The sequence below is a fragment of the Crassostrea angulata genome, chromosome 10 (assembly GCF_025612915.1).
Source record: "Crassostrea angulata isolate pt1a10 chromosome 10, ASM2561291v2, whole genome shotgun sequence".
In the NCBI taxonomy this organism is placed as follows: Eukaryota; Metazoa; Mollusca; class Bivalvia; order Ostreida; family Ostreidae; genus Magallana; species Magallana angulata.
The window spans coordinates 26,213,776-26,240,018 of record NC_069120.1 but is presented as its reverse complement, the minus strand read 5'-3'; the positions used below and the strand labels follow the sequence as shown (position 1 = coordinate 26,240,018).

Genomic DNA, 26,243 nt, shown 5'->3' with positions numbered 1-26,243 from the left:
TGAAAATAGTCAGATTTTAAATAATACGAACAATTTATATATTTTTTGCAGTCGTATATATTCCTACACCAGAGTTCAATATAGTCTCGTTCATCCATGTCAGAGATTTACGGTGTCAGCCGAGCGTTTGGTTGAACGAGACTATAGTTCAATATTACTTGGATCCATACAATTTTCGAGAAATATTTCTATTTCTGATACATAGTTTGATTGAATTATTTTATCTTTAAATATCATTCATATTGATTCATATGGGAGTTTCTCGACATTCTTCTCGGAAAAGTCCAAAAATTAATATTATAAAAATGTCCATAATTCAAATTAAAAACTACATGTACTTGTCATGCAAAATAACATATCATTGATTTTAAAATAAATAAACATCGACAAAATCAACTCCCGTCAGTTCTTCAGTACTTTGATTGCTGTCGTCTACATTAACCTTGATCGAATCCAAAGATACTTAATTTACTAGTACAAGTTATATTAGTACCTATACACAATTTCTTTACAATAGCTTCAAATTTTTTCCAAAGCAATTTTTTCGTAAAATTAGATGCATTTAAACAACCTAAGTTTTGTAAGGATGTAATATAAGTTAGTTAAATGATTATATTCATCACTGTATACATGCAGTTGAATATCGGCTTTACTCCAGTATCTTTAGTTTTATCTTTCCCAGATGTTGTACGTGTTCAATCTGCTTCAGAAGATTACAGGGACAAAATGAATATTTTCAGCTTATGATTAAGGGGTGTGGGCATTATAAACCTGCTATTGATTCCATTTAGATTATAAATGTTGAAGAAAACAAAACTACCAAAGAAAGAATAACATTGAGTGGACAAAAAATATTGTTCTTTCTTCATAAAATCGAATATGCCGGATCCTAGAGAAAACTGGACGTACGTGGAGACGTATATCACTCACGGTGGTAAGTTGATATTATACAATTATTGACTGAGTGTGAGGGCAGTATATATGATTTGCTGGACGAAGACACAAATGTTGTCCAAGGCCGAGGGCAACCTTGCTGTCTTAAGGTCCGAAACACCGTCAACAAAACACGTGCCAGGGCAATAAAACATCCTATTCTCTGTCATCATCATATTTGTCTTCATATCCCACCCCCTCTAAAACTTCCATTCCATACTTTTAAAAAATATCCCGGGGATGAGCAAACGATGTAATTATGATTATCTCTATTAAAAAACCGTTTAAAATCCTTTTTATGTCAGAAAACTGCCATAGAAAGAAACATGTAAACCTGTAAACATTAACTACGTTATTGGACTATTAGAATTAAAAAAAAAAACGGATTAGAAACCGATGTATTCTACCTGGGTAAATTATCACCTGTTGTTCGGTATAATAAACAACTTACTGCTTGATTGAGAGGGAAATAAGAAGATTTATCTTCGAGCGATGCCCTCTGGAAATATGATTTTGCAATGCATCACGATATTTCAGATATATACTAATATTGATATACATGTATATCAATATACACCGTATATTAAGTTCTTACGAGTTCTGCTTTTTATGTATGGTAAAATAACTATAATTCCAAACTTATTGTATACAAACACCAGTATAATTTAAAACAGCTTCTAATTTTCCTTCATGTTATGATCAATATTATAATACAGATGAGAGGGTGCGAGACTGGCCGCTCATGGACAGCCCCGTTCCGGTCCTGACCGTATTTGTCCTCTATCTGATGATGGTCAAACAGGGACCCAAGATGATGGAGCAAAGGACGCCATTCCAGGTGCAGGGTGCCATGGTTCTGTATAATCTAGCTGTGATGGTGCTGTCCATTTATATAACGTTTGAGGTAAGTTTCACCATCTTTTAAAATTGCTTTTTGTGTTGTACATGCTAAAATATTTCAAATTTCTTCGATTATCGATCGATTATTAATCATTGATTCAACCATATGTATTAATCATTTAGGTCTTCTTGATAAGAACAGCGTCATACCTATATATCTACAAATACTTTAATTTGTACTAAGTATTATTTAGATGAGGGTATGCTTGTAGATGCTGATCTCCGCTGTACAATCTTCCTATAGTCTGAAGTGTCAGCCGGTTGATTACTCGGAAGATCCTCGGGCTTTGAGGGTACGTGCTACATATGGAATATTGGGGCCCTTTTCATCAACTCGCTTTTGACAAACGTCATAATGAATCACAATCACATGAGATGACCGTTTTCATCGAGAACGTTGTTATCAGTAGCTTTTTATGGAATGCAAGTGCTTCCTAACTTCACGAAACAGTAATATGGCATTACTAATGAACAAGTACAATAAGAATGGCATGTTTGTCTAAACTGTGATTTGAACTAAAACTAACAAATAGTGTGTCATGCATATATATAGCTCAAATTTACTCACATCTCATCTATCCTACTTATTATCTCTTTAATTTTTGATAATGGTTTCTTTTTTGGGTGGGGTGGGGGTGTTATATAGTTCTTCATGTGTGTTTGATCCTTTTGGAATTTTAGATGCTGAATGCTTGGTATTGGTATTTAATAACTAAACTGATTGAACTGTTGGATACGGTAAGTTTATCTTTCCAACCTGATTAAAATTAGATCCTCGATCCGCTCCCTCTTTTCCATCGTGTAACGACAATATTTGGTTCATTGTCTTATGATTTTTTTTTCATGGCTATATGAAACACAATCGTATACCTAAAATTTAGTGGAGAAAAAACACGATGGATGTATAAATATTATATTATTATTTTACATTACCATGTAACTTTCTGATAACACCACAAATCTATTTTGTAATCATTATGTATAGTCCAATATGTTTCATCAATATTTAATCGTACAATTGCTAAAAATTATGTAAATATAAGGAATCAGTTTTTAAATATTATGAGGTGATCAAATACGGTCGGACTTGATCAAATCTATCATAAAGCCCTTTGGGATTAATTGGATTTGATCACCACCAGATACATAAATAACATTATTATTGTCATTTATGTCTCTGATTACCACCGACCCTATTTGATCACCTCATAATATTAAAAAATACTCAATGAATGATTCCTTATAAGCATACCTCTCATAGAAAAACTCTGTGATTTCGCACATCACACAATCATTTTCACAATGTCAAGGATGTATTATGACTCTCCACAAACGGATTAATGTTTGAAATGTCTTATAAAAGATCCTATGATGACGGGTGTGCTTTTTCGTAGTTTTTCTTCATTGTTCGGAAGAAAGAAAGACAGATCACCTTTCTACACGTCTACCACCATGCTATAATGTTACTCCACACTTGGTGGTTTGTGAAGTTTGTCCCCGGGGGTCAAAGTAAGTCGGGTCATGAATTTGCCCATCGTCGGAAACACATGACCAGTCTCGCATACGCTTACTGACCGTTGGCCATCTCATTGAACTTTTCTCGTTCTCGGGAATAATACATGCTCTATTCCGATTGGCTCCCTCACGCTTCTAATGCAAGTAGAAAATCTAGTAATGCAGTAAGCGTGTGCGATACTGGCCGTTGGTTTCTGGCGCTGTAATTTACCAAATATCTCGTAAAATCATGCATTTGACAACAGATGGCGTCTAGGGTAAAATATTGAAGGAGATTCAATTTATGGTACAACAGTGGGTGACTGGATGTATAATTAATTTTATGCTTTTATTAACCCCTTTTAATTTAATATATTGATATATTGTGTTTGTTTGCTTAAGCTTAGGAGTACATGAATATGTTACTCAATTTTTCATCTCAACTTTACTTTTAAACTGATTAACTATAGCGTTTGTACTGGGGTTCCTGAATTCCTTTGTCCACATTTGGATGTACGCTTATTACGGACTGGCGGCTATGGGCCCTCACATGCAGAAATATCTATGGTGGAAGAAATATCTCACCAAGCTACAACTGGTAAATGCATTTCTGAGATCACCAAATAAGCATGAAACATATCAATAATATTATTAGGTACATGTAATTAAGTTGATGAACTTGCTGACACCATGCATACATGTACCTGCCCAAACATTGTCTTTTTCAAGTGGTTGCTTATGTTTTATGTGTAATTGGATTTAAAAGACGGTTGTATATTATTTGAAAATGGTATCTGTTTTCTTTTATTTAAGGTACAGTTTGTGCTGATTTGTTCCCACGCCCTCTATAACGTCTGCTTTGGAGACTGTGGCTTCCCGCGCTTATTTTCCTTATCCAGCGTCATCCAGTCCGCCATATTTTTCAGTCTATTTACTAATTTCTATTTACAAACTTACGAAAAGCCAAAAAGACAATAACTCGAGAGACAAATAAAACTAATTTTATAAACAAATAGAAATTAATTATATGCATTGTGATTATGCTCTCGTTCCATTGTTTTAGAGTATCTTTGAGGAAACTGAGAATAGTTTGATAAAGTGTACATGTGTATATCGATCATTTACGCAATGAAATACTTTCTTTGATGGTTCATATATAGAAAAAGGAAGTGATCATGGCAGAATTAACATTTTTAAGGATGTGGGTTGGATGATACTCGATACCTTTAAAGCTTAATTAACCTCCATAGAAAAAGAATTTGGTGTTTATATATAAATCTTTCTCGATCTGAATCTCTCTTCTCTTATCCATAGAGTGTCAACAAAATTACGTACATAATTGTCGTTTTTGTCGATCTGTGTGTTGCACCCAAGTATAAAGGTAGACCTAATTGAGACACCGCTTAACATTATCTACATTATTACTGCAGTACGTGTGTTCGATATAATTAAAGTTCAAAGGATGCGTATATTCATACGCGGACAAATTCATTACTTGTATATTAATTGGCAATATTGTTATTTATTGTTTTTAACTCTGTAAGTATGAAATACTAGTCGATAATATTAGGTTTTTGTCAACCAGCCTTTTTATAAAGAAAAGAAAATTGTTAGCGATTTTTTTCGGACAGTTTGAAATTGATACGACAGTACATCAATAATATGTAAACGGTGTGACCGTTGGACCGAGCGCAGATTTAACACAATGCAGTTGGATTTTTGTAGAACAAAATTTATTTGAAACGCACACAGTAGGATCCGCCTGGCTGCCTACTCAAATCATTAGCCAAAGTTTAACTAAACATCGCGTGCTCAGTGTACATTATGACGTCATGTTTCAGACGTAAAACGTACACGTTTTGTCTTCGGAAATAGTCGAAGGAAGTTACGTTATTCCGAACTTTTTTTTATTTGTTCTTTCATTGTTTATCAATTTAATTTATATAAATGCCGCAGTAATAAAATTGAATACTTTATTCAGTATCTAAAAGATCAGTTCCTCGATGTTAATGTTTTTGTTTTCCATCTGATAATTTGATAAGACATACATAGAACTTGTCGTATTTCTTGATTGAAGCACTATTGAAACTTATCTGGATTCCTCTTTTATTTCTTTTAATTCAAATAACCTTTTATTGAAACACTGGAAAATTTTAATCGAGTTTAGGGACAATAAACATCGATAAGTACCAGTCAATCTATGATCGAACTAACTTTCTAAAAACAAAATGGCTGCCAATATGGCGGCGCCCAGGACTGGAAGAAATTTTTTTTGGCCTTAGTACCCCTGATTCAAAATTCATTTTTCACTGATTTTCTTATATATACGTGTTACCATTAATCCTCGCTTCGCGAGGCGGGCTTCGCCAGCCTCTCGCTGCGCTCGGTATTATGCGTGTGTTAAGGTTTATAGATAAATTTCAAAATCTCCATTCCTTTCGGTCCCCTCTACTCCATGATAATTAATTTGAAGTTTGGTGAAGTTTCGTTTTAAGGGCTTGTCTAAATGTTGCGGTGAGTCAATCCCCGCAACCCCCCCCCCCCCACCAAAAAAAAAAAACAAAAAAAAACTACGTGTTTGGGGAACACTTCACTTGTTTGCGATATCGTTTCGAATGAAAAATTAGTTTTCATTGCGCATGTTTTTGCGCATTTTAGTGCGCGCCGGCGAGCGAAGCGAGCTCTAAGAACCAGTGTGCGCGGGAGAAAGAACGAGCTAAACCTACAGTTCATCAAACAAATTTTTTGTCTACGTCCCATAATGCTCTCTAATGTTTTCACCCGTGGTGCTATGCCAAAAATGGCCGACTTTTAACTCGTAATTTACAGTGACTTAAAGTTTGAAGACACGTTTTGAGTACCGCATATGCTTTGGCGAGACTCAAAAGATTTTTTACATGCTTCCATACCTCCGTAATGAGTCGTGAAACGTAAACAAAGACGAACAAAGTCATGGATGACGTCATAGTGCACTCGCGCTATATTTCCCGCGATGAATTTAGAGGTGGATCAAACATCTGTAATGCGTGTACTAGCTATTTCAGTACAGACTGCGATACCTGCCTCATTGACGTATGATTTGTTTTTAATTTTTTTTAATATAGAGATTTTATGTATATATATTAGCAAGAGCCATACTTTACTGTCATATCGATCCATTTTTAAGCTAATTGTGCATGATTGAGTAGGGAGGAAATAAACAATAGGACATTTTGAAATAAATCAAAAAGGAATAAAATAAAAAAATAAACAGTTAAAAAAATTATGTAGATATGGGATATAGTCAGACCATTAAATTTAAAAGTGGGAAATTACACACCTACAAACAGGTACCGGGCTCTCTCTCTCTCTCTCTCTCTCTCTCTCTCTCTCTCTCTCTCTCTCTCTCTCTCTCTCTCTCTGGGAAGTGGGTTGCGCTGTATGTATCATAACCATTAAAATTAGTACCTTTGGCATACTTATTGTAGAGCAATATACTCTCAAAAATTCTTTGACGTTCGTTGATACCTAAATAAAACTATAAGTTGACAATGATGCAAGGTATGTGTATAATTCTTGCTGCGCTCGCCGGAACGGTAGCACCGTAAAACATATTACAGTTGTTCTTCTTATGAGATTTTTTCGATATCATTTATAAAATTGAACACAATAAATCAAATACAGATAAAAATGAATACTTTTTAAGAAAACTTTTATTTTTTAAAGGATTTTTCCGTTGTGCGGTAGAGGAGCGTTGCCATTGCGCTTTTATTACATTATGATAAAATGAAGCTTTATAGGAGTACGTTATAAGAAATCACATAAAAGAAGAAGTAAAAATTGTACGGCGTTGAAATTTTATATACAGAATGTACTATCCTCGGGGACATTTTCCTTTTTTTTTAATGAATCCATTTCGCCAATCTTCATTCGTAATGATCCAAATATATAGCAAAATTTGGTGCATTTTAATATATTGAGATGGCCGCCACTAAAAACCAGACGGTAGACTTTAGTATTTTTTACATATAAGGTAGGAAATGATTTGACTAATCATATATAACAATTTGAGAAAAAAAGCTATTGTAGTATTTTTTAAATCTTCTTTGATGTGCGGAAAATGACAGTTTCCTATATATTCCTATAGTAAATGTACCTCTACTTTGAGATGGTCTCCAAAAAGAACCAGACGATCGATTTTCTTGAAACTTCACAAATAAACTAGAATCGGTTTTAATTACATATGGTTAAAAAATAAAGAGTTTTGCTATTGTAGTTTTTTCCGCAAAAAACCCCAAATTGGCCTCCTTAAGAAGATATCAATAGACCCCTTCACGATAACTGCGGTACTGCTATCTTGCAGGGCAATGATACACTTTGCCGAAATTTCAGTAGGTAGATAATTAAATGACGTAAATGACACAATTGACGTTACGTCATATTTCACCAAACGCCGCAGTTACCGTGAAGGGGTTCATTGAATTATGCTTATTCCGGGAAAGTAATTTCCACTCGTGTAAGTTTTCAGTTTACATTTTGTATTTCCGTTGTAAACAATGTCTGGCGGTACAAATTTTAAAGAGGTTTGTGTTTTAACTTCAATAAATCTAAGACAAAATCTTATTTTGTAGTCAAAAAATATTTATGAGCACTGTCTTGCAACCCATATTTATTTTTGTTTTCAGAAAACAGTTCAGAATATTTTACTTCAGTTTTTCAAAGATGAAAAATTAAAAAGTAATGTGACGTACGATCTCTCTCTCTCTCTCTCTCTCTCCGGTTTAGAAAATCTATTATTTTGTTGCATGCGACCTGATTTTTTTTTTGTATCTTTACATGTCAGCAGCTTAATCTGTTAATTATAATTGATATAGTTTAAGTTTAATTGTATTTTATTTTTCAGTAAATGCAGAGGCCTTGAGTCTTATGACAGAACTCCTAAACATTTTTGTTTCAGGTAAGTAGTGTAGATGAAGAAAAGTACATTTATACTTTAGAGCAAAGAAAAAAATGTAACAAGATTGATCAAGATGTAATTCTATATTTCATATCTACAGGCATCTGTAATGTGATATTATAATTAAAAATAATTAAGGATTAAAACTGCCATCTCAATCATCTGGTTACATGTATAATTGCTTAGTTGCAATAATGTAGCCCTCTCCCAATTTAAAAAAAATAATTGGGAAAGTAAACATCAGATACAAAAAATTGGAAAGGGCTACAGTATTGCAACTTATATAGTATTTGCTCTGCTAACTGAGCCACAGGAGTTTGACACAATATATGTGCAAAAAAAAAAAAAAAATAGATGCACAGCATAAATTGTCAGTGAATGAAATGATCTGACCATCACATATCAAACAAGTTTCTAGTTCCTGCATTTTTTCATTGATTTCAATTTCGATTTTCACTCCATAATCTGAAACCCACGGCCAGTCTTTCAGACAAACTAATAAAACTTTTCATAGATTTAATACCATTTCCATCACTTTTTGACAATTTGAAGCAAAAATACACATACCTGTCCAAGAAGTATAATTGAAGGCAATGAAAGGGGGTAATCCAAAGTTTCTGTCATCTCTTTTTGACCCAAACAATCATTGGAATGACAAGAATGAAAATGGATTTCTGATAAAGATTTCTGATGGGAAAATCTGACATTATTTATCATATTCTTCAACTTGACAAGTAAGAAGGATATTTCACAATAAGAAATTTTGGAATAGTGAATGAAAACTGTTTGTGATTGAATTCAGTTTATCAATCTATTTTTAGAAGCAGTATTGAGAACAATCAAGGAAGCAAAGGTATGTAAACTTTAAGGTAAGGTTTGCGGCTTGCATTTTTTAGAGGTTGTACCAAAGTTACATACCATTTTGTTCACTATACAAAAGTCTTTTTTCTCATGAAATTCAAATGAATTTTGCCCGTCCCGTTTTATAACTACAAAAGGTCAAAATTCATGATTTCCAATTTTCATTTTGATGAAATGTAAACAATTTCGTGAAAATATGTACATTTTATATGTGACTATTATGGGGGTTATTTATGTCTAAAATGTTCGAAAATAATATCACTATTAATATCATGATTCACTTTTATTAATTTCTGATGAACTATCTAAAAAATAGAATAAAATGCAACAAAAGTCTTAATTTTGGACTACTATTATGTAAACGAAAAACATCTTATTTGAAACCTTTCCAAGTCCACCGATTTCAGGAAAAACGTATCTTGGAATATGTGTTATCTGATGTTTATAAAACATTATTCAAAACCATATGATGCGGATTTCGTTTTCGTGGAAATTGATAAAATGCTTGTGTCCTCTTATTTTTTCATTGAAATTAAAAAACCCTGCGAAATAAAAAAAAATGAAATCAATTATGACGTCATATAAATTTTGACGTCATAACTGAAATAAAGGGTAGTTGGTGCAACGTCACAATGAAAATGTGTGAGTTATCTCCCTGTAACCGCAAACCTTACCTTAATAAAAATAACATGTATGCAGTAATTTTAAGATATGGGTACATGTAATACCGTGTATTTTCCATAATGCTATTCATTTGGTTGACATTTACCATTAAATTTGATTTACTTCGCAACTTGAATTACATGTATTATTAAAGGGTATATGAAGTAACAAAAATGCCAGGAGACCTGAAGCTAAAAAAAGATGAATTAATATTGTAATATGCATGACTATTATCGAACAAAAATTGTAGTGGGCCATTCATTCAAATTAATATTAATGTAAGTTTCCCCAATTTCAAACTTTAAATTAATGACATTTGAACACATGCTTTGAATTTGAAATAATTTGATCTTACAGAAAGATCACCAAGACCAGATACCAATTGATTATTTTGAGAAGATTTTGCCTCAGTTGGTAAGTTGTTAAAATTAACTGCATCAGAACATTAGATTTGCAGTGTATTTTGGCAAAAGATTTTCTCTTCGAGCTGTGAAGAATATCACACCACTAAATCTCAAGTGCATTTTGTGTTGATACTACCTCTCATAGATGAGCATAATCATTTTAATGAAGGATGAGATTAAGTATTTTTTTAAGTCGATACAAAACTGGAATGTACACGTATCAGGTACCTATGATCAAAGATCAACTGCAATATTGTTACTTTGTTTCAAAGCATGATTTGATTACAATGACATATGATCCTTGTTCAGTTTCACATTCGTAACTTAATTTTAAATCTATTGCATGATATACTATTTTTTTAATAACATGAATTTAATGTTGAATAATTATAGAACAATGTATAGTTAAAATACCCATGCATGAATTATATGATTATTATTACATCCTATACTTCAAACTCATTATACGAGTGTTTTTTTAACACACAACTTTCGAATCATCCATTGTTTCCTCTTTTGTTGCAGTTACTGGATTTTTAAAGATTGACACAGCAGTTGATACATGTCATTTATAATTAATAAAATTATGTAAAAACATTAAATGTTTGTTCTTGATTATAGTCAACTATCTCCGACTATTTCATTCAGCTTAGCATTTTTTGTTTGTGTGGCTTTATAAAACTATGTACCAGTATCTAAATCGTGAGATTATATGTCTGACCTAGGCAGACAGAGATTTTATTTTTAGCTCGCCTTAGCCAAAGGATCAAATCAAAATTTGTCTGTTGTCCATAAATGGCATTGTAGTTTTTGTTGTAAACTTTTTACTTTCATCTTCTCCGTAACCAATGAGCAAATTTCAACCAAACTTGGCAAAGCTTCCCTGGGCCCAAGGGGATTAAAGATTATTCTAATAAAGGGTCAAGCCCCTCTTAAAGGGGAGGTAATTAGAAAATGATGAAAATTAAATTTTAAAAAATCTTCTCAAATATCATTTGGTCAATAAAGTTATAACTTAATAGAAGGCTTTCTCAGGTAGTGTAGATTCAAATCTTGATCCCGGGGAGTAGGGTGGGGCCACAATTGTAACTCAAATTTTTACATAGGAATATATACTGAAAATCTTTTGAAAACTTCCTCTGGAAAACCATTTGGCTAGAAAAGTTGACATTCATGTTAAAGCATCTTCAGAAATTGTAGATTCAAGTTTGTTCAAACCATGATCCCCTGGAAAAGGGTGGGGCCACAATTGGGGATATAATTTTTACATAGGAATATATGCTGAAAATCTTGAAAAATCTTCCTCTAGAAAACCATCCAGAAAAGTTGAAGTTCTTGTTAAAGCTTCTTCAGACAGTATAGATTCAGGTTTGTTTTAACATAGGAATATACATGTACAGTGAAGATCTTTAAAAACTTCCTCTAGAAAACCATTTGATCAGAAAAGTTTAAACCTATCTGGAACCATCCTCAGGTAGTCTATATTCAAGTTTGTTCAAATCATGATCAATGATAGGGTGGGGTTCAAATTTTTACAGAGTAACATGTTATATTTAAAAAAAATTCTCAAATATCATTTGGCTAGTAAAGTTGTTTTTTAGCTCACCGAGCTGAAAGCTCAAGTGAGCTATTCTGATCACATTTTGTCTGTCGTCCGTCTGTCTGTCTGTCCGTCCGTCTGTCCGTCTGTCTGTCTGTCCGTCTGTCCGTCTGTCTGTAAACTTTTCACATTTTCAACATCTTCTCAAGAACCACTGGGCCAATTTCAACCAAACTTGGCACAAAGCATCCTTAGCCTAAGGGGATTTAAATTTGTGAAAATTAAGGATCACGCCCTTTTGTAAAGGGAGATAATTAGGAATTTATGAAAATTTTCGAGAAATTTTCAAAAATCTTCTTCTCATGAACCATAAGACCAGGAAAGCTGAAACTTGTGTGGAAGCATCATCTGGTAGTGTAGATTCTAATTTGTGAAAATCATGACCCCCGGGGGTAGGGTGGGGCCACAATGGGGGGTCGAAGTTTTACATAGGAATATACAGAGTAAATCTTTGAAAATCTTCTTCTCATGAACCATAAGACCAGGAAAGCTCAAACTTGTGTGGAAGCATCCTCAGGTAGTGTAAATTATAATTTGTGAAAATCATGACCCCCGAGGGTAGGGTTGGGCCACAATGGAGGGGTCGAAATTAAACATAGGAATATATAGGGTAAATCTTTAAAAATCTTCTTCTCATGAACCATAAGACCAGGAAAGCTGAAACTTGTGTGGAAGCATCCTCAGGTAGTGTAAATTCTAATTTGTGAAAATCATGACCCTCGAGGGTAGGGTGGGGCCACAATGGGGGGTCAAAGTTTTACATAGGAATATATAGAGTAAATCTTTAAAAATCTTCTTCTCATGAACCATAAGACCAGGAAAGCTGAAACTTGTGTGGAAGCATCCTCAGGTAGTGTAAATTATAATTTGTGAAAATCATGACCCCCGGGGGTAGGGTGGGGCCACAATTGGGGGTCGAAATTTAACATAGGAATATATAGAGTAAATCTTTAAAAATCTTCTTCTCATGAACCATAAGACCAGGAAAGCTGAAACTTGTGTGGAAGCATCCTCAGGTAGTGTAAATTCACAGTTGTGAAAATCATGACCCCCGGGGGTAGGGTGGGGCCACAATGGGGTGTCGAAGTTTAACATAGGAATATATAAAGTAAATCTTTAAAAATCTTCCTTTCAGAAACTAATCAGCCAGGAAAGCTGACACTTGTGTGGAAGCATCCTCAGGTAGTGTAGATTCAAAGTTGTGAAAATCATGACCCCCGGGGGTAGGGTGGGGCCACAATGGGGGATCGAAGTTTTACATAGGAATATATAGAGTAAATCTTTAAAAATCTTCTTCTCAGAAACTAATCAGCCAGGAAAGCTGACACTTGTGTGGAAGCATCATCAGGTAGTGTAGATTCATAGTTGTGAAAATCATGACCCCCGGGGGTAGGGTGGGGCCACAATGGAAGGTCAAAGTTTTACATAGGAATATATAAAGTAAATCTTTAAAAATCTTCTTCTCAGAAACTAATCAGCTAGGAAAGCTTAAACTTGTGTGGAAGCGTCCTCAGGTAGTGTAAATTCAAAGTTGTGAAAATCATGATCCCCAGGGGTAGGGTGGGGCCACAATGGGGGTTCGAAGTTTAACAAAGGAATATATATGGTAAATCTTTAAAAATCTTCTTCTCAGAAACTAATCAGCCAGATGATTCTTTATAATTGTTAAGACTTTGGCCCCAGGACAATTCTTTGGCCTCACAAGAAGGTTCAGAGTTTATGTACGTTTATATCCCATATATAGACAATTGTTAAGGATCTTTTTGAGAACTGCAATACTCAACATATGATATGACTATAAAATCGTCCTGTTAGAAAAGGGATTATGATTATAAACATAAGAATATCCAGGGGAAAATTGATTTTATTTATACAGGATCAACATGTATTATTGTACATTGTCCAGATAGTTTGTATTATGACTCCATTAAGCTGATTTTATCATACCTATTGTTCCTCAGGTGAGCAATGTGGCCCATGGGCCTCTTGTTATGTAAATGCTTCCTCAGTTGGTGTAAATTCAAGTTTGTTCAAATCATGATCCCTAGGGTTATGATGGGGCCACAATTGGGATAGGGGGGTGTCAAATTTACTTGGGAACGCATAAGGTTTAAAATTTGTAAAATATCTTCTAAAAAACCATATACTATTTTGTCAGAAAAGTTGAAACCGATGTGGAAGCATCCCCAGATAGTGTAGATTCAAGTTTGTTCTACTCATTATCCCTTGAGGTAATGTTGGCCCACATTTCAACAATATCTACATAAGAATATATAGAGATCCAAAATGATTAAAATCTTCATTCTTTACTAGGGATTCAATGTTAAAAAATGTGCTTATAATTTAAAAAATCCAGGAAAATTGTACAGGTAACAGGATTATTAAAGGTGTTTGGATCAGAGTTACATCAGATTGGTATTTTTGCTCAGGTGGGCGATGTGGCCCCTTGTTATTGTGAGAGCTGTCTCTTTTCATTTCAGCACATATTTATTAACTTTTTAGAACTTGATTTCAGAAATAACAGCTTATGAGTGTTTTGATCTTTAAGTTCATAACCTCTATTGATTACCCAGTATTAAATTGACAAAGTGTAAGCCAAAAAATTCAGTTAGAACTATGAAAGTAAATTGTCACATCATACGGAACATTGTCATGATCATGACAGTCCAATAGAAGCACACAATATGACAGGATCTTTTTTCGATGGCTACATCATCCCTGCAGCTGCAGAATCCAAGCCGACCATGATAAAAAAGATAAAAAGAACAAACACTTTTCACCCACATATTAAAAGTATATATTTTATTTAAAGTGCATTGGACATAATTCAGAGCACCTAAAATCAATTTGTATCGTATTGCGTACTCATTTGCCATTTAGCATTTACTGAGCTATGAGAGAAAACAAATGACTTGGAGTGCATCAACAATAATGAAATGAATGATGTAAAAATTGATGCACTTTAATAAATGTACATGTGTAGTAAACAAAGATAAAATATGCCTAAATTTATGTTCGCACATTTCCAGTACTCAATTAAAATATACATAAATTGATGCTCACACATTTTTATGTATTCAATCAATTCAATAGTCCATAAAATTAATCACCAAAAGTACACAAGTATTTCCCTCTGACCTAAAATTAATGCACTGTTCACAGTGTCATGTTGCACTTTCAAGCTAAATAGGAGCCATCATTAAGTAGGTGGAGGAGGTGGCGGTGCCCCAAGCATACCCAGGGTATTCATGTCAAAAGCCCCTGGAGGAGGGGGTGGAGGAACCGCCATGGGGCTGTAACCTTGCTGGCCCGGTGGGGGCGGTGGAGGAGGGGCAACACCACTTGGCATTGGCGGGGGCTGTTGCCATGGCGGCATGCTGTTGGGAGGGGGTGGTGCAGCTTGCCATGGTGACGCTGATGTTATAGGAGGCGGTGGAGGTACACCTTGTGCTGAAAAAGAGAAAGTCAATTGCTGCAGCATTTAAATGTGTTCAGCCCTGATCAACCATTTTGATATTTGTAACATTGTGTTTTTATCATTGGCTGGACAGTTTACAATGTATCAGTACATGTATATCAGAAGACTTAGGATAAGGAAGCTACATGTATCTACCTTGCTGCATCCAAGATGACGGAGGCTGGCTGCTTGGAGGAGGAGGGGGTGGGGCCGACAACAAAGATGGAGGTGGTACACCTTAATATGAAACAAAACGCAGATAGATATCATTCAATGTAAATGCACACAAAATAAGACCAATAATCTATCATATTAATACACAGTAATAGATAGGATGTAAATATCCTTATAATAATCTTACCACCACCAGCAGAAGACACAGCACTGTTTTGAGATGTCATCGTGTTTGACTGCCAGGGGGGTGGGACAGGTCCACCCGCGGACGAGTAATGAGAAGGGGGTGCCACAGGGGCTGGCATGTGCATGTGCCCAGGCTGCTGCATGCCCACAGGTTGCTGTATGCTGGTGGAAATCCCCATCGGGGGCTGTACACCTTGAATATTGTAACTGACTGGAGGCTGGGCTGTGGTTTGCACCTGCGATGATTGTACAGGTGAGCTCAGACTTATATTGGACACCACCTGAGGTGGAGGGGGTCGAGCTGGCTGTTGCCATGGTGGATTTACTGCCTGTTGATGTAAATGATGTCAGTCACACTTTACATCAATTTTACTTAAAATGTATAATCATTTTAACAATCCCATCTCTTATTCAAATTTGCTCAAACCTCTTAATCAACTTTGCACATAATATATACACTGTCTGAACTAGAACATGTACTGTTCTGTAAAAGAACTTACCATGGGGTTTGGTGGGGGCTGACTAAATGAAGGTCTGTATGTCTGTACAGCCGGGGTAGGATGTGTCTGTGTTTTGGGTGGGGGTGGACCCTCTCCTAACTCTGCCATCAAGGACATGTACTAAAAAATAAAAATATAACCAAGATTAAGTTAGCTCATACACGTGCCAAATACCTCTCAATTTTATATGTAAAACATTTCATGTTGTAATTCATTCATTTTTTTTTTTTTGGCAAATGGGTTGTACACACCTCACTGTCCATTTTGGCTTTGTCAGCTTGAGACACAGGGTTTCCATTCTGAGGAAAATTTTTGAAAGAGTCTCCAGGTCTGAAATTATACATGTATGTTTATTGGTTTGTATTGTGGCATGGAACAATAGTTTTGAAATCATTTGGAACTATTGCACTAAGTCTTGTTTAAATTATTTTTTATTTTTATTCACACATCTATAAAAAAAAAAAAGATTTGATATATTAGATATCTCATTAGATACAGTATATGTGATTTTATAAATTTAATGAGAGAGATACAAACAAATAGAGAAGCAGATTCTATCTACAGCTGTATTCCAATGTGCATCAAACATTTGCTTCTCATTCTTCTAATGAAAAATTTCTTATACTTACTTTTTTGATTTGCAGTCCTGTGCAATATGACCAGTGCCTCCACACAGAGAACAAATAATGGTGTTTGTGATGATGGTCTGAGCCTGCTGTAACTGCTTCAGTTTTCTATAGCACAATAATTACAAATTATTAATTTCATTGTATTAGATTAATAATTTTATCTACACTACAAATAGAAAGGAAACTTTTAAAAGCAATCTACTTCAGTGTAAATTTTCATGCATAAAAGATAATATGCTAAGCAAGGTTATTATCTTTTATGCATGAAAATTTACACTGAGGTAGAAAAACAAGAGGCCCAGGGGCCACATCGCTCACCTGAACAACAATTGCCTTAATTCTGATCAAATTAGCATTACAGTATCAAAATATCCTGACAACTGAGTACAGCAGATCTTGCTAAAAAAATTGAAAATCTGCCAATTTTATCCACCTCTTCTTTTTTGGTAAATACCAAGCCCCTTTTGTTGTTGTAACTGTAAGAAGATTTTTCTCTATTCCTATAATCCCCCCTCCCATTTCGTGGCCCCACTTTTCTCTAGGGAATCATGGTTTCATCCAACATAAATCTGCATAACCTGTGCTTTCACACTAAGTACTGAGTTTTGGACCGAAAACTTTCCCAGAATATTTTTAAAGATTTTCTCTATATATTCCTATGTAAAATTGATCCCCGAATTGCGGCCCCACCCTACCCCCGGGGACCATGATTTGAACAAACTTGAATCTACACTACCTGATGATGCTTCCACTCAAATTTGAGCTTTCCTGGCCTAATAGTCTTTGAGAAGAAGATTTTTAAAGATTTTCTCTATATATTCCTATGTAAAACTTGATCCCTCAATTGTTGCCCCACCCTACCCCCCGGGGACCATGATTTGAACAAACTTGAATCAACACTATCTGAGGATGCTTCCACTCAAATTTGAGCTTTCCTGGCCTAATAGTTTTTGAGAAGAAGATTTTTAAAGATTTTCTCTATATATTCCTATGTAAAACTTGATCCCCTTATTGTGGCCCCACCCTACCCCCCGGGATCATGATTTGAACAAACTTGAATCTACACTACCTGAGGATGCTTCCATTTTGATTTGAGCTTTTCTGGCTTAATAGTTTTTGAGAAGAAGATTTTTAAAGATTTTCTTTATATATTCCTATGTAAAACATGATCCCCTTATTGTGGCCCCACCCTACCCCCGGGACCATGATTTGAACAAACTTGAATCTACTCTATCTGAGGATGTTTCCAATCAAATTTGAGCTTTCCTGGCCTAATTGTTTTTGAGAAAAAGATTTTTAAAGATTTTTCTATATATTCCTATGTAAAACTTGATCCCCCTCTTGTGGCCCTACCCTACCCCCAGGGACCATGATTTGAACAAACTTGAATCTACACTACCTGAGGATGCTTTCAATCAAATTTGAGCTTTCCTGGCCTAATAGTTTTTGAGAAAAAGATTTTTAAAGATTTTTCTATATATTCCTATGTAAAACTTGATCCCCCAATTGTGGCCTCACCTTACCCCCGGGGACCATGATTTGAACAAACTTGAATTTACACGATCTGAGGATGCTTCCACTCAAATTTGAGCTTTCCTGGCCTAATAGTTTTTGAGAAGAAGATTTTTAAAGATTTTCTCTATATATTCCTATGTAAAACTTGATCCCCTTATTGTGGCCCCACCCTACCCTCAGGACCATGATTTGAACAAACTTGAATCTACTCTATCTGAGGATGCTTCCACTCAAATTTGAGCTTTCCTGGCCTAATAGTTTTTGAGAAGAAGATTTTTAAAGATTTTCTCTATATATTCCTATGTAAAACTTGATCCCCCTCTTGTGGCCCCTCCCTACCCCCAGGGACCATGATTTGATCAAACTTGAATCTACACTACCTGAGGATGCTTCCAATCAAATTTGAGCTTTCCTGGCCTAATAGGTTTTGAGAAAAAGATTTTTAAAGATTTTTCTATATATTCCTATGTAAAACTTGATCCCCGAATTGTGGCCTCACCTTACCCCCGGGGACCATGATTTGAACAAACTTGAATCTACACTACCTGATGATGGTCCCATTTTAATTTGAGCTTTTCTGGCCTGATAGTCTTTGAGAAGAAGATTTTTAAAGATTTTATCTATATATTCCTATGTAAAACTTGATCCCTCAATTGTTGCCCCACCCTACCCCCGGGGACCATGATTTGAACAAACTTGAATTTACACTATCTGAGGATGCTTCCACTCAAATTTGAGCTTTCCTGGCCTAATAGTTTTTGAGAAGAAGATTTTTAAAGATTTTCTCTATATATTCCTATGTAAAACTTGATCCCCTTATTGTGGCCCCACCCTACCCCCGGGACCATGATTTGAACAAACTTGAATCTACTCTATCTGAGGATGCTTCCAATCAAATTTGAGCTTTCCTGGCCTAATAGTTTTTGAGAAGAAGATTTTTAAAGATTTTCTCTATATATTCCTATGTAAAACTTGATCCCCCTCTTGTGGCCCCTCCCTACCCCCAGGGACCATGATTTGAACAAACTTGAATCTACACTACCTGAGGATGCTTTCAATCAAATTTGAGCTTTCCTGGCCTAATAGTTTTTGAGAAAAAGATTTTTAAAGATTTTTCTATATATTCCTATGTAAAACTTGATCCCCCAATTGTGGCCTCACCTTACCCCCGGGGATCATGATTTGAACAAACTTGAATCTACACTACCTGATGATGGTCCCATTTTAATTTGAGCTTTTCTGGCCTGATAGTCTTTGAGAAGAAGATTTTTAAAGATTTTATCTATATATTCCTATGTAAAACTTGATCCCTCAATTGTGGCCCCACCCTACCCCCGGGGACCATGATTTGAACAAACTTGAATTTACACTATCTGATGATGCTTCCACTCAAATTTGAGCTTTCCTGGCCTAATAGTTTTTGAGAAGAAGATTTTTAAAGATTTTCTCTATATATTCCTATGTAAAAGTTGATCCCCCTCTTGTGGCCCCTCCCTACCCCCAGGGACCATGATTTGAACAAACTTGAATCTACACTATCTGAGGATGCTTCCAATCAAATTTGAGCTTTCCTGGCCTAATAGTTTTTGAGAAAAAGATTTTTAAAGATTTTTCTATATATTCCTATGTAAAACTTGATCCCCCTCTTGTGGCCCCTCCCTACCCCCCGGGACCATGATTTGAACAAACTTGAATCTACACTACCTGATGATGCCTCCACACAAATTTGAGCTTTCCTGGCCTAATACTTTTTGAGAAGAAGATTTTTGAAAAATACCAACAAATTTTCAATAATTCTCAATTATCTCCCCTTTAAAGAGGGCGTGGCACTTCATTTGAACAAACTTGAATCCCCTTCACCTACTGGTGCTTTGTGCCAAATTTGGTTGAAATCTGCCCAGTGGTTCTTGAGAAGAAGATGAAAATGTGAAAATGTGAACGACGACAACGACGACGACGACAACGACAGACAACGGACAAATTGTGATCAGAAAAGCTTACTTGAGCCTTTGGCTCAGGTGAGCTAATTATGTACATACGCTAAGCCATCATTTTCCCTTAAAGTCCCATTTAACAAGGCCAATTCTCGTAGCTGTTGGCGCCGCAAGTCATTCTGGCCCTCAGGAACCTCAATACCTTGTTGAATTATTTCTTTGATCTAAAAAAAAAACAAGAAGCAAATTAAAAAGTCATTCATTTTGTTAAACCAACAATTTGTTGCTAAACTGTCTTTCATAAGCTTTCTCACAACATGTTTACTTTAAAGTAGGAAGCACTATTACATAGTAAATGTATGACTTTGTTCATGAATGGTTGTACAGTACATCTGAAAAGTAGGTGTGTATCTTTCATTATATTTAAAGTAAAATGGCAATATAAAATGACCTTTTCAACAGCCTTCTTGACATTTTCTGGATTGTTGGCTGTCACATAAGCATGAAGAGGCTCATCCTCCCCAGGCAATGGCTGTCCATCCTTTCGACCTATTTTTCCTTCTTTTACTGAACCTTTGCCACGTATGATGATTTTTGCTCCTGTCTGTATAATGTGAAAAAAAAATTCTTAAGATATAAAAAGTAAGCATTTCACAATGTACAAAACAATGCGATTCATTGAAGAAAATTCCATAAAAGCAGTTGCAATATTACTTAATGCAATTTTTATTCAAAAAATCTTTTTGAGTGGCTTGATTAAATAAATCAAAAAAGGATCAGACAAAAAAAGGTTTTAATAAAACTTAAAATTTAATAAATGATTTAGAAAAAGATATGCCTCTCTTGCTCAAATCATTTTTATAATGATAGCTTTTAAAACTAAAACTTACATCTTTTTCAAGATTTTTGAGTGTGTTCCCTCTTGGTCCAATTAAGAGCCCCACAAAATTGATCTCTGGGTGTTCATCCTGTGGTATCATCACCTTATCGTTCACCCTCACGATGGGAGGCCTATTATTATATGATAATGAGACTTACAATGGGACAACTACATGTACTAAACAATAGTTTAAGGTTACATTTCATGCTTCCTGTTATGTTTGTAATCAAAATAGGAAGCCAATTGTGACAAATTCAAAACTTTTCAAGAAATATCCCTGTGCAAAATTCAGCTGTAAAATTTCAATTTATGTATAATCAATTTTCTCCAGATCAAAGCTACAATGCAAGTTTTACTTAACAATTTTGATAAGCATAAATCCCCCCCCCCCATTTTTAATGTTTATTTAAATTTTTCTAGTTACACCTGAAAACAAAAGTGTTTCTTATATGTTCCATACTTGTAATCTGCTGGAGGTTTGTAATCACAGTTAAGGGAGATGGCCTGCTGTACCAACTGGTGGCGCTCCTCCTCAAGGTTTTTACGTGTTCGGTACTCTCTGGTGTTCAACCGCTTACCCTCGTTGTTGTATATAGGCTCAGGGGATGGCGACCTTCAAAGTGAAGAACGAAATACTCAGGCTCTGAGGTATTTCTGCTTACCGTATTTGTCCAATGATAATTGAAAAATTTTACTTTTGAAATTTTTGTGTCAAAGAAGTCCCCAATTTTAAAAAATAGCTTATGAATTTATATATCGCTGCAATTAGGTAATTTCAAATAAACTTCCATTCCCCCATTGCCATTTCACAATCTAAAGAATTAAAGTAAATACAATTGTCACTACGTATTGGATAGACATGTGTTTATGTTTCAGCCAATTTTAAAATAGAACTTCAGCCATTATCATTGGACATCATGATAAGCAAGGTTAAGTTTGACAGTCATAATTTGTCATGCCAATTAATGGCTTTCTTTGAGAGGAGACCCTACACATATTAATAGGCTGAATCTTTATTTCTAGCTATTTACAAACTCAAGTAAGGTTTCTTAAACCAAAATTTCAAATTTAAATGCACAAGTAAAAGTAATTTACATGTACAAATAAAAGATATCATATATGATATAAAAAAAAAATATTCATGTTTGAACGTCAGCCATTTAAAAAAATTCTGGTAAGGAAAAAATCAAAATAATAAGTGCTCTATGGAATTGTTTTAGAAAATACCAATTTTTTTTTAAAAGGGGTAGCTACTAATAAACAAAAGTGAATTAATAAACCTAACTTCAAACTCATATATCTGAAAACAAACTTAGTTAAATCTGAAAAGTGTGAGAATAAACGAAAATATTTAACCTGAAAGACTAGAGATAATTGATTACAGCATAAGCCAGATCTTGTATACAACCGGTCAAAGTATCAACAATTTTGGGTGAGAGAGCGAGAGAGCAATTCATCATTAAGAACATATATGTCAGAATAGAACTGAAATGAAGGATTTATCATAAATTAGTTGTACATGTTTATGAATTTCAAGCTTATTTGAGATATGAACCAACATGCTCTGAAATATTAAGGGAATGTATTACAGCACCTTCTTCACTGAATGACCTTCACACAAAATTGTCATTAGCAAAATAGAAACACTGATTAGAACAAGTCCTAATTATACATAAACTATACCTGCAGGATTTGGGGCCATGGCACACACAATCAGATGTACAAAACGCACAAATATTTATTTCAGTGCATATATTGAACTTTAATATTATTAAATTTGCCAAAACTTTTTTTTTATTTTTTTCAAAATATTTTTTTTTCTGAATTGATAGTATATTTTATCTTGTAAAAGGTTTAGTTTGTTAATATTAAATTCAATATGCAGTTTGCAATTTATCAATTTGTATTTCAAGATTTACTGCAGTTGATATGTTTAAGTTCAAATTAAATGCATTATTACTCATTTAACATGTTCAATAGTGCAAAAAAATATCCTTAGAAATATGCATTTATTTTTTCTCTAAAAAATATACAATTACCGGTAGTTTGTGTTGTACAGGAAGGTTCACTCAGTTATCAAATGAAAAGGGTCTAAATCTAGTATACATAAAATTATGAAAATGGTCAGTTTAAACTTATTGCTTATGCCTATTAAGGTAAGGTTTGCGGTTACAGGGAGATAGCTCACACATTTTCATTGTGACGTAACACCAACTACCCTTTATTTCAGTTATGACGTCAAAATTTATATGACGTCATAATTGATTTCAGTTTTTTTTATTTCGCGTTTTTTTTTAGTTTCAATGGAAAAATAAGAGGACACAATCATTTTATCAATTTCCACGAAAACGAAATCCGCATCATATGGTTTTGAATAGTGTTTTAGAAACATCAGATTACACATATTCTAAGATACGTTTTTCCTGAAATCGGTGGACTTGGAAAGGTTTCAAATAAGATGTTTTCGTTTACATAATAGTAGTCCAAAATTAAGACTTTTGTTGCATTTTAATTTATTTCTAGATAGTTCATCAGAAATTAATAAAAGTGAATCACGATATCAATAGTGATATTATTTTCGAACATTTTAAGCATAAATAACCCCCATTATAGTCACATATAAAATGTACATATTTTCACGAAATTGTTTACATTTCATCAAAATGAAAATTGGAAATCATGAACTTTGACCTTTTGTAGTTATAAAACGGGACGGGCAAAATTCATTTGAATTTCATGAGAAAAAAGACTATAGTATAGTGAACAAAATGGTATGTAACTTTGGTACAACCTCTAAAAAATGCAAGCCGCAAACCTTACCTTAAAGCATAAAAATCCTATGTATTTGAATTTTAATTTGTGCAAAAAATCTTAAACAACCTTAGATTGATTCTTGGTCCTTTCACAGTACATAAATGACAAAACTAAGACTTTTTCTGAGTTTTTTTTTTCTTTTAAATCTCTTTGAGCTACTTTAAAATGTATGTTATATTACATATAATGATAAAAAAAATCTTTATTTGTACACAAAATATTAGAAGTTTTATTATTTAGTATAATATTTTTTCTTTAAACTAAACATAGATTCACCAGGTCACTATTCAGCTTTACAATCTGATTTGTGTGTACCATCCCCCTACATTCTGGTAGTCACGATGTACTTCAGCTGGCCTGCGTGAAATGAGAGTGGATTATGAATGTGACCAAACCTTTCTTCAGGATTAGGAGGGATGCCCAAGTCTCCAGTTCGTAGTCTACGACTAACTTCCTCTATCTGAAGATGCACTGGAATGCAATTGGTTATAATCAATAATGATGGGTTATTTATTCAGTTTTATTTATAACCAAAGAAAAAAAAGTGAAACCATACAAACCTGAATGAGCTCACCATAGTTACTTCAGTCCCAAAAGAGGAAGCCAAAAATTCATTAACATAATATCAAAGGAATTTTTCCACCCCCTCCCCCTAATTATTATTGACTTCTTTGCATTCCCATCCATTTCTCCATATTAAAAGCTATCTTATTTATTTCTTCCAAACAGCCCTTCTTATTTCTCGGCATAAACAAAGGAGCGGAAACATTTTAAAAGTTGAAAGAATTTTCTCTCTCCACCATTTAATATGGAAAATCCAACACAAGTTACTTTTGTACAGAGCACATCCTTTTTTTTTTGAAAAATGCGGTTATTCATATTTACTATCAGTAATAGATTACTGAAATAAAATGGATTGTTCTTTTATATGTAAAAAAAATAATATGACTTTGATTAGAATCAAACCAACTGTGACCATGAAACTCTTGTTATTCTTTTATTGTTGAATAATATAAAAGAGCTACAAATGTAGATGTGGAGGTTTGATTGTAATCAGATTAAACAACCTTGTAATGTTCACCAAATGAACATATTCACATATAAAGAACATATGCAACTATAGATATTACTATCTAATGAACAGTCAAGAACGCTTGAAGGTTTCAACAACAACAAAAAAATCATAAAAATGGAAAATCAGAGGATTCTAAACATCTTTTTAAAATACTGAAATTCATGTACACGACAGCTAAAATATAAGTTGAAATTTAGTTATCAAAACATGTTAAATTCATATCTTGTCCTGTTCAAAATAAAATATTAACAGGGGGTAAAATCATTGTTAAATTAATATCAGCATACTATAATAAAATACACACATATATATCACTAAAACTGCCCCAATCTTTCATCAATGGACCCTAAAAGCAAACTCATTAACATGAAATAATTAATAGAGTTAAACTTCTTGACATGAAAAATAAACCACAGTACACACTTTCGAGTACTGGAGCTACAGTGTATGTTGTCATTTATAAGTTGATACTTACACAGGTACTGTTTTTCTTGATCATCTGACAATCCATGAGGAATAACAGTTGGCATGCCTGGAATGATTGTTTTGTCAGTGTCATTATCCTGAGCCCATCGACTCTTGCGTTTTTTCTTCCTGTCACTGGCGGATGTTCCATCTGGGTTCCAGGAGGATGCTATATATTTTAATACAAAATTAACATAAATGTTAAAATTAACAACAGACCCTTAAAAGTGAATTTTGTTCCTTGGGGGACATGAAATTTAAAATCTTGTTAGAGGGCTTCCTGGTCTACAAAATTATGAATTCAGTTTTCTTAAAAAAATCTTTACAGGTGTGTGGGAGTAGAGAAGATCAGAACATCAATTCATATGATCATCAGTAGGCCTATACAATAAATGAATTTTCAATACACAACAGTGACAGAGACTTAGTCTTAGCCTCTTAGGTCATGTTATTTTAGCAGTATAGACAGCTTTTTATTAACTCATAAACACCACGACCAGTTAACTTTTTACTTTTGATGTTGATTTTCCATGTGTGAAAGTTTCCAAATGATCAACTCATCTGTTAACAGCATAAAAATGATGATTTCACGGAAACATTCTTCCTCTTTCGTCATGATTACTTTATATTATTGGCGTAAATTAAAAATGTACTCACGCGAATCCGATCCAAAGTCAGCAGATCTCTTAGATCCTGGTGTTCCAAACATTGTAAAAATGCTTTCTCCACAGGTCCGGACGTTACGCTGTCGTCCGCCGTAAGAGGGCGATAAATATGACGTAAGAAAAGCCTCAAAACAAAAAGAAAACTCTAAATTTTATAA

At 34.3% G+C, this 26,243-nt stretch overlaps 3 protein-coding genes across 3 annotated transcripts; 2 read left to right on the top strand and 1 right to left on the bottom strand.

Annotated features, from left to right (window-relative positions):
• The first annotated feature begins 764 nt into the window (after window positions 1–764).
• Window positions 765–4,964, top strand: LOC128164450 (elongation of very long chain fatty acids protein AAEL008004-like). The gene is made up of 7 exons (XM_052828261.1): window positions 765–934; window positions 1,650–1,837; window positions 2,046–2,126; window positions 2,515–2,571; window positions 3,228–3,342; window positions 3,798–3,925; window positions 4,141–4,964. Exons 1-7 carry the CDS (start codon window positions 880–882, stop codon window positions 4,303–4,305), a joined length of 789 nt encoding a protein of 262 aa, XP_052684221.1. The 5' UTR covers window positions 765–879; the 3' UTR covers window positions 4,306–4,964.
• Window positions 4,965–7,825: 2,861 nt separating this feature from the next.
• On the top strand, window positions 7,826–10,793 carry LOC128166955 (centromere protein X-like). Its single transcript, XM_052832432.1, has 6 exons — window positions 7,826–7,889; window positions 7,992–8,043; window positions 8,210–8,263; window positions 9,085–9,116; window positions 10,145–10,201; window positions 10,717–10,793. The coding sequence occupies exons 1-6, from the start codon at window positions 7,863–7,865 to the stop codon at window positions 10,729–10,731; spliced, it is 237 nt and encodes a 78-aa protein (XP_052688392.1). The 5' UTR covers window positions 7,826–7,862; the 3' UTR covers window positions 10,732–10,793.
• A 3,785-nt stretch (window positions 10,794–14,578) lies between these two features.
• Window positions 14,579–26,229, bottom strand: LOC128167589 (splicing factor 1-like). Its single transcript, XM_052833386.1, has 13 exons — window positions 26,078–26,229; window positions 25,431–25,589; window positions 24,276–24,351; window positions 21,527–21,679; window positions 21,077–21,197; window positions 20,638–20,790; window positions 20,292–20,410; window positions 16,738–16,842; window positions 16,360–16,438; window positions 16,109–16,228; window positions 15,610–15,937; window positions 15,405–15,485; window positions 14,579–15,241 (listed from the first exon to the last, which is right to left on the bottom strand). Exons 1-13 carry the CDS (start codon window positions 26,127–26,129, stop codon window positions 14,991–14,993), a joined length of 1,797 nt encoding a protein of 598 aa, XP_052689346.1. The 5' UTR covers window positions 26,130–26,229; the 3' UTR covers window positions 14,579–14,990.
• Between the last annotated feature and the right edge of the window lie 14 nt (window positions 26,230–26,243).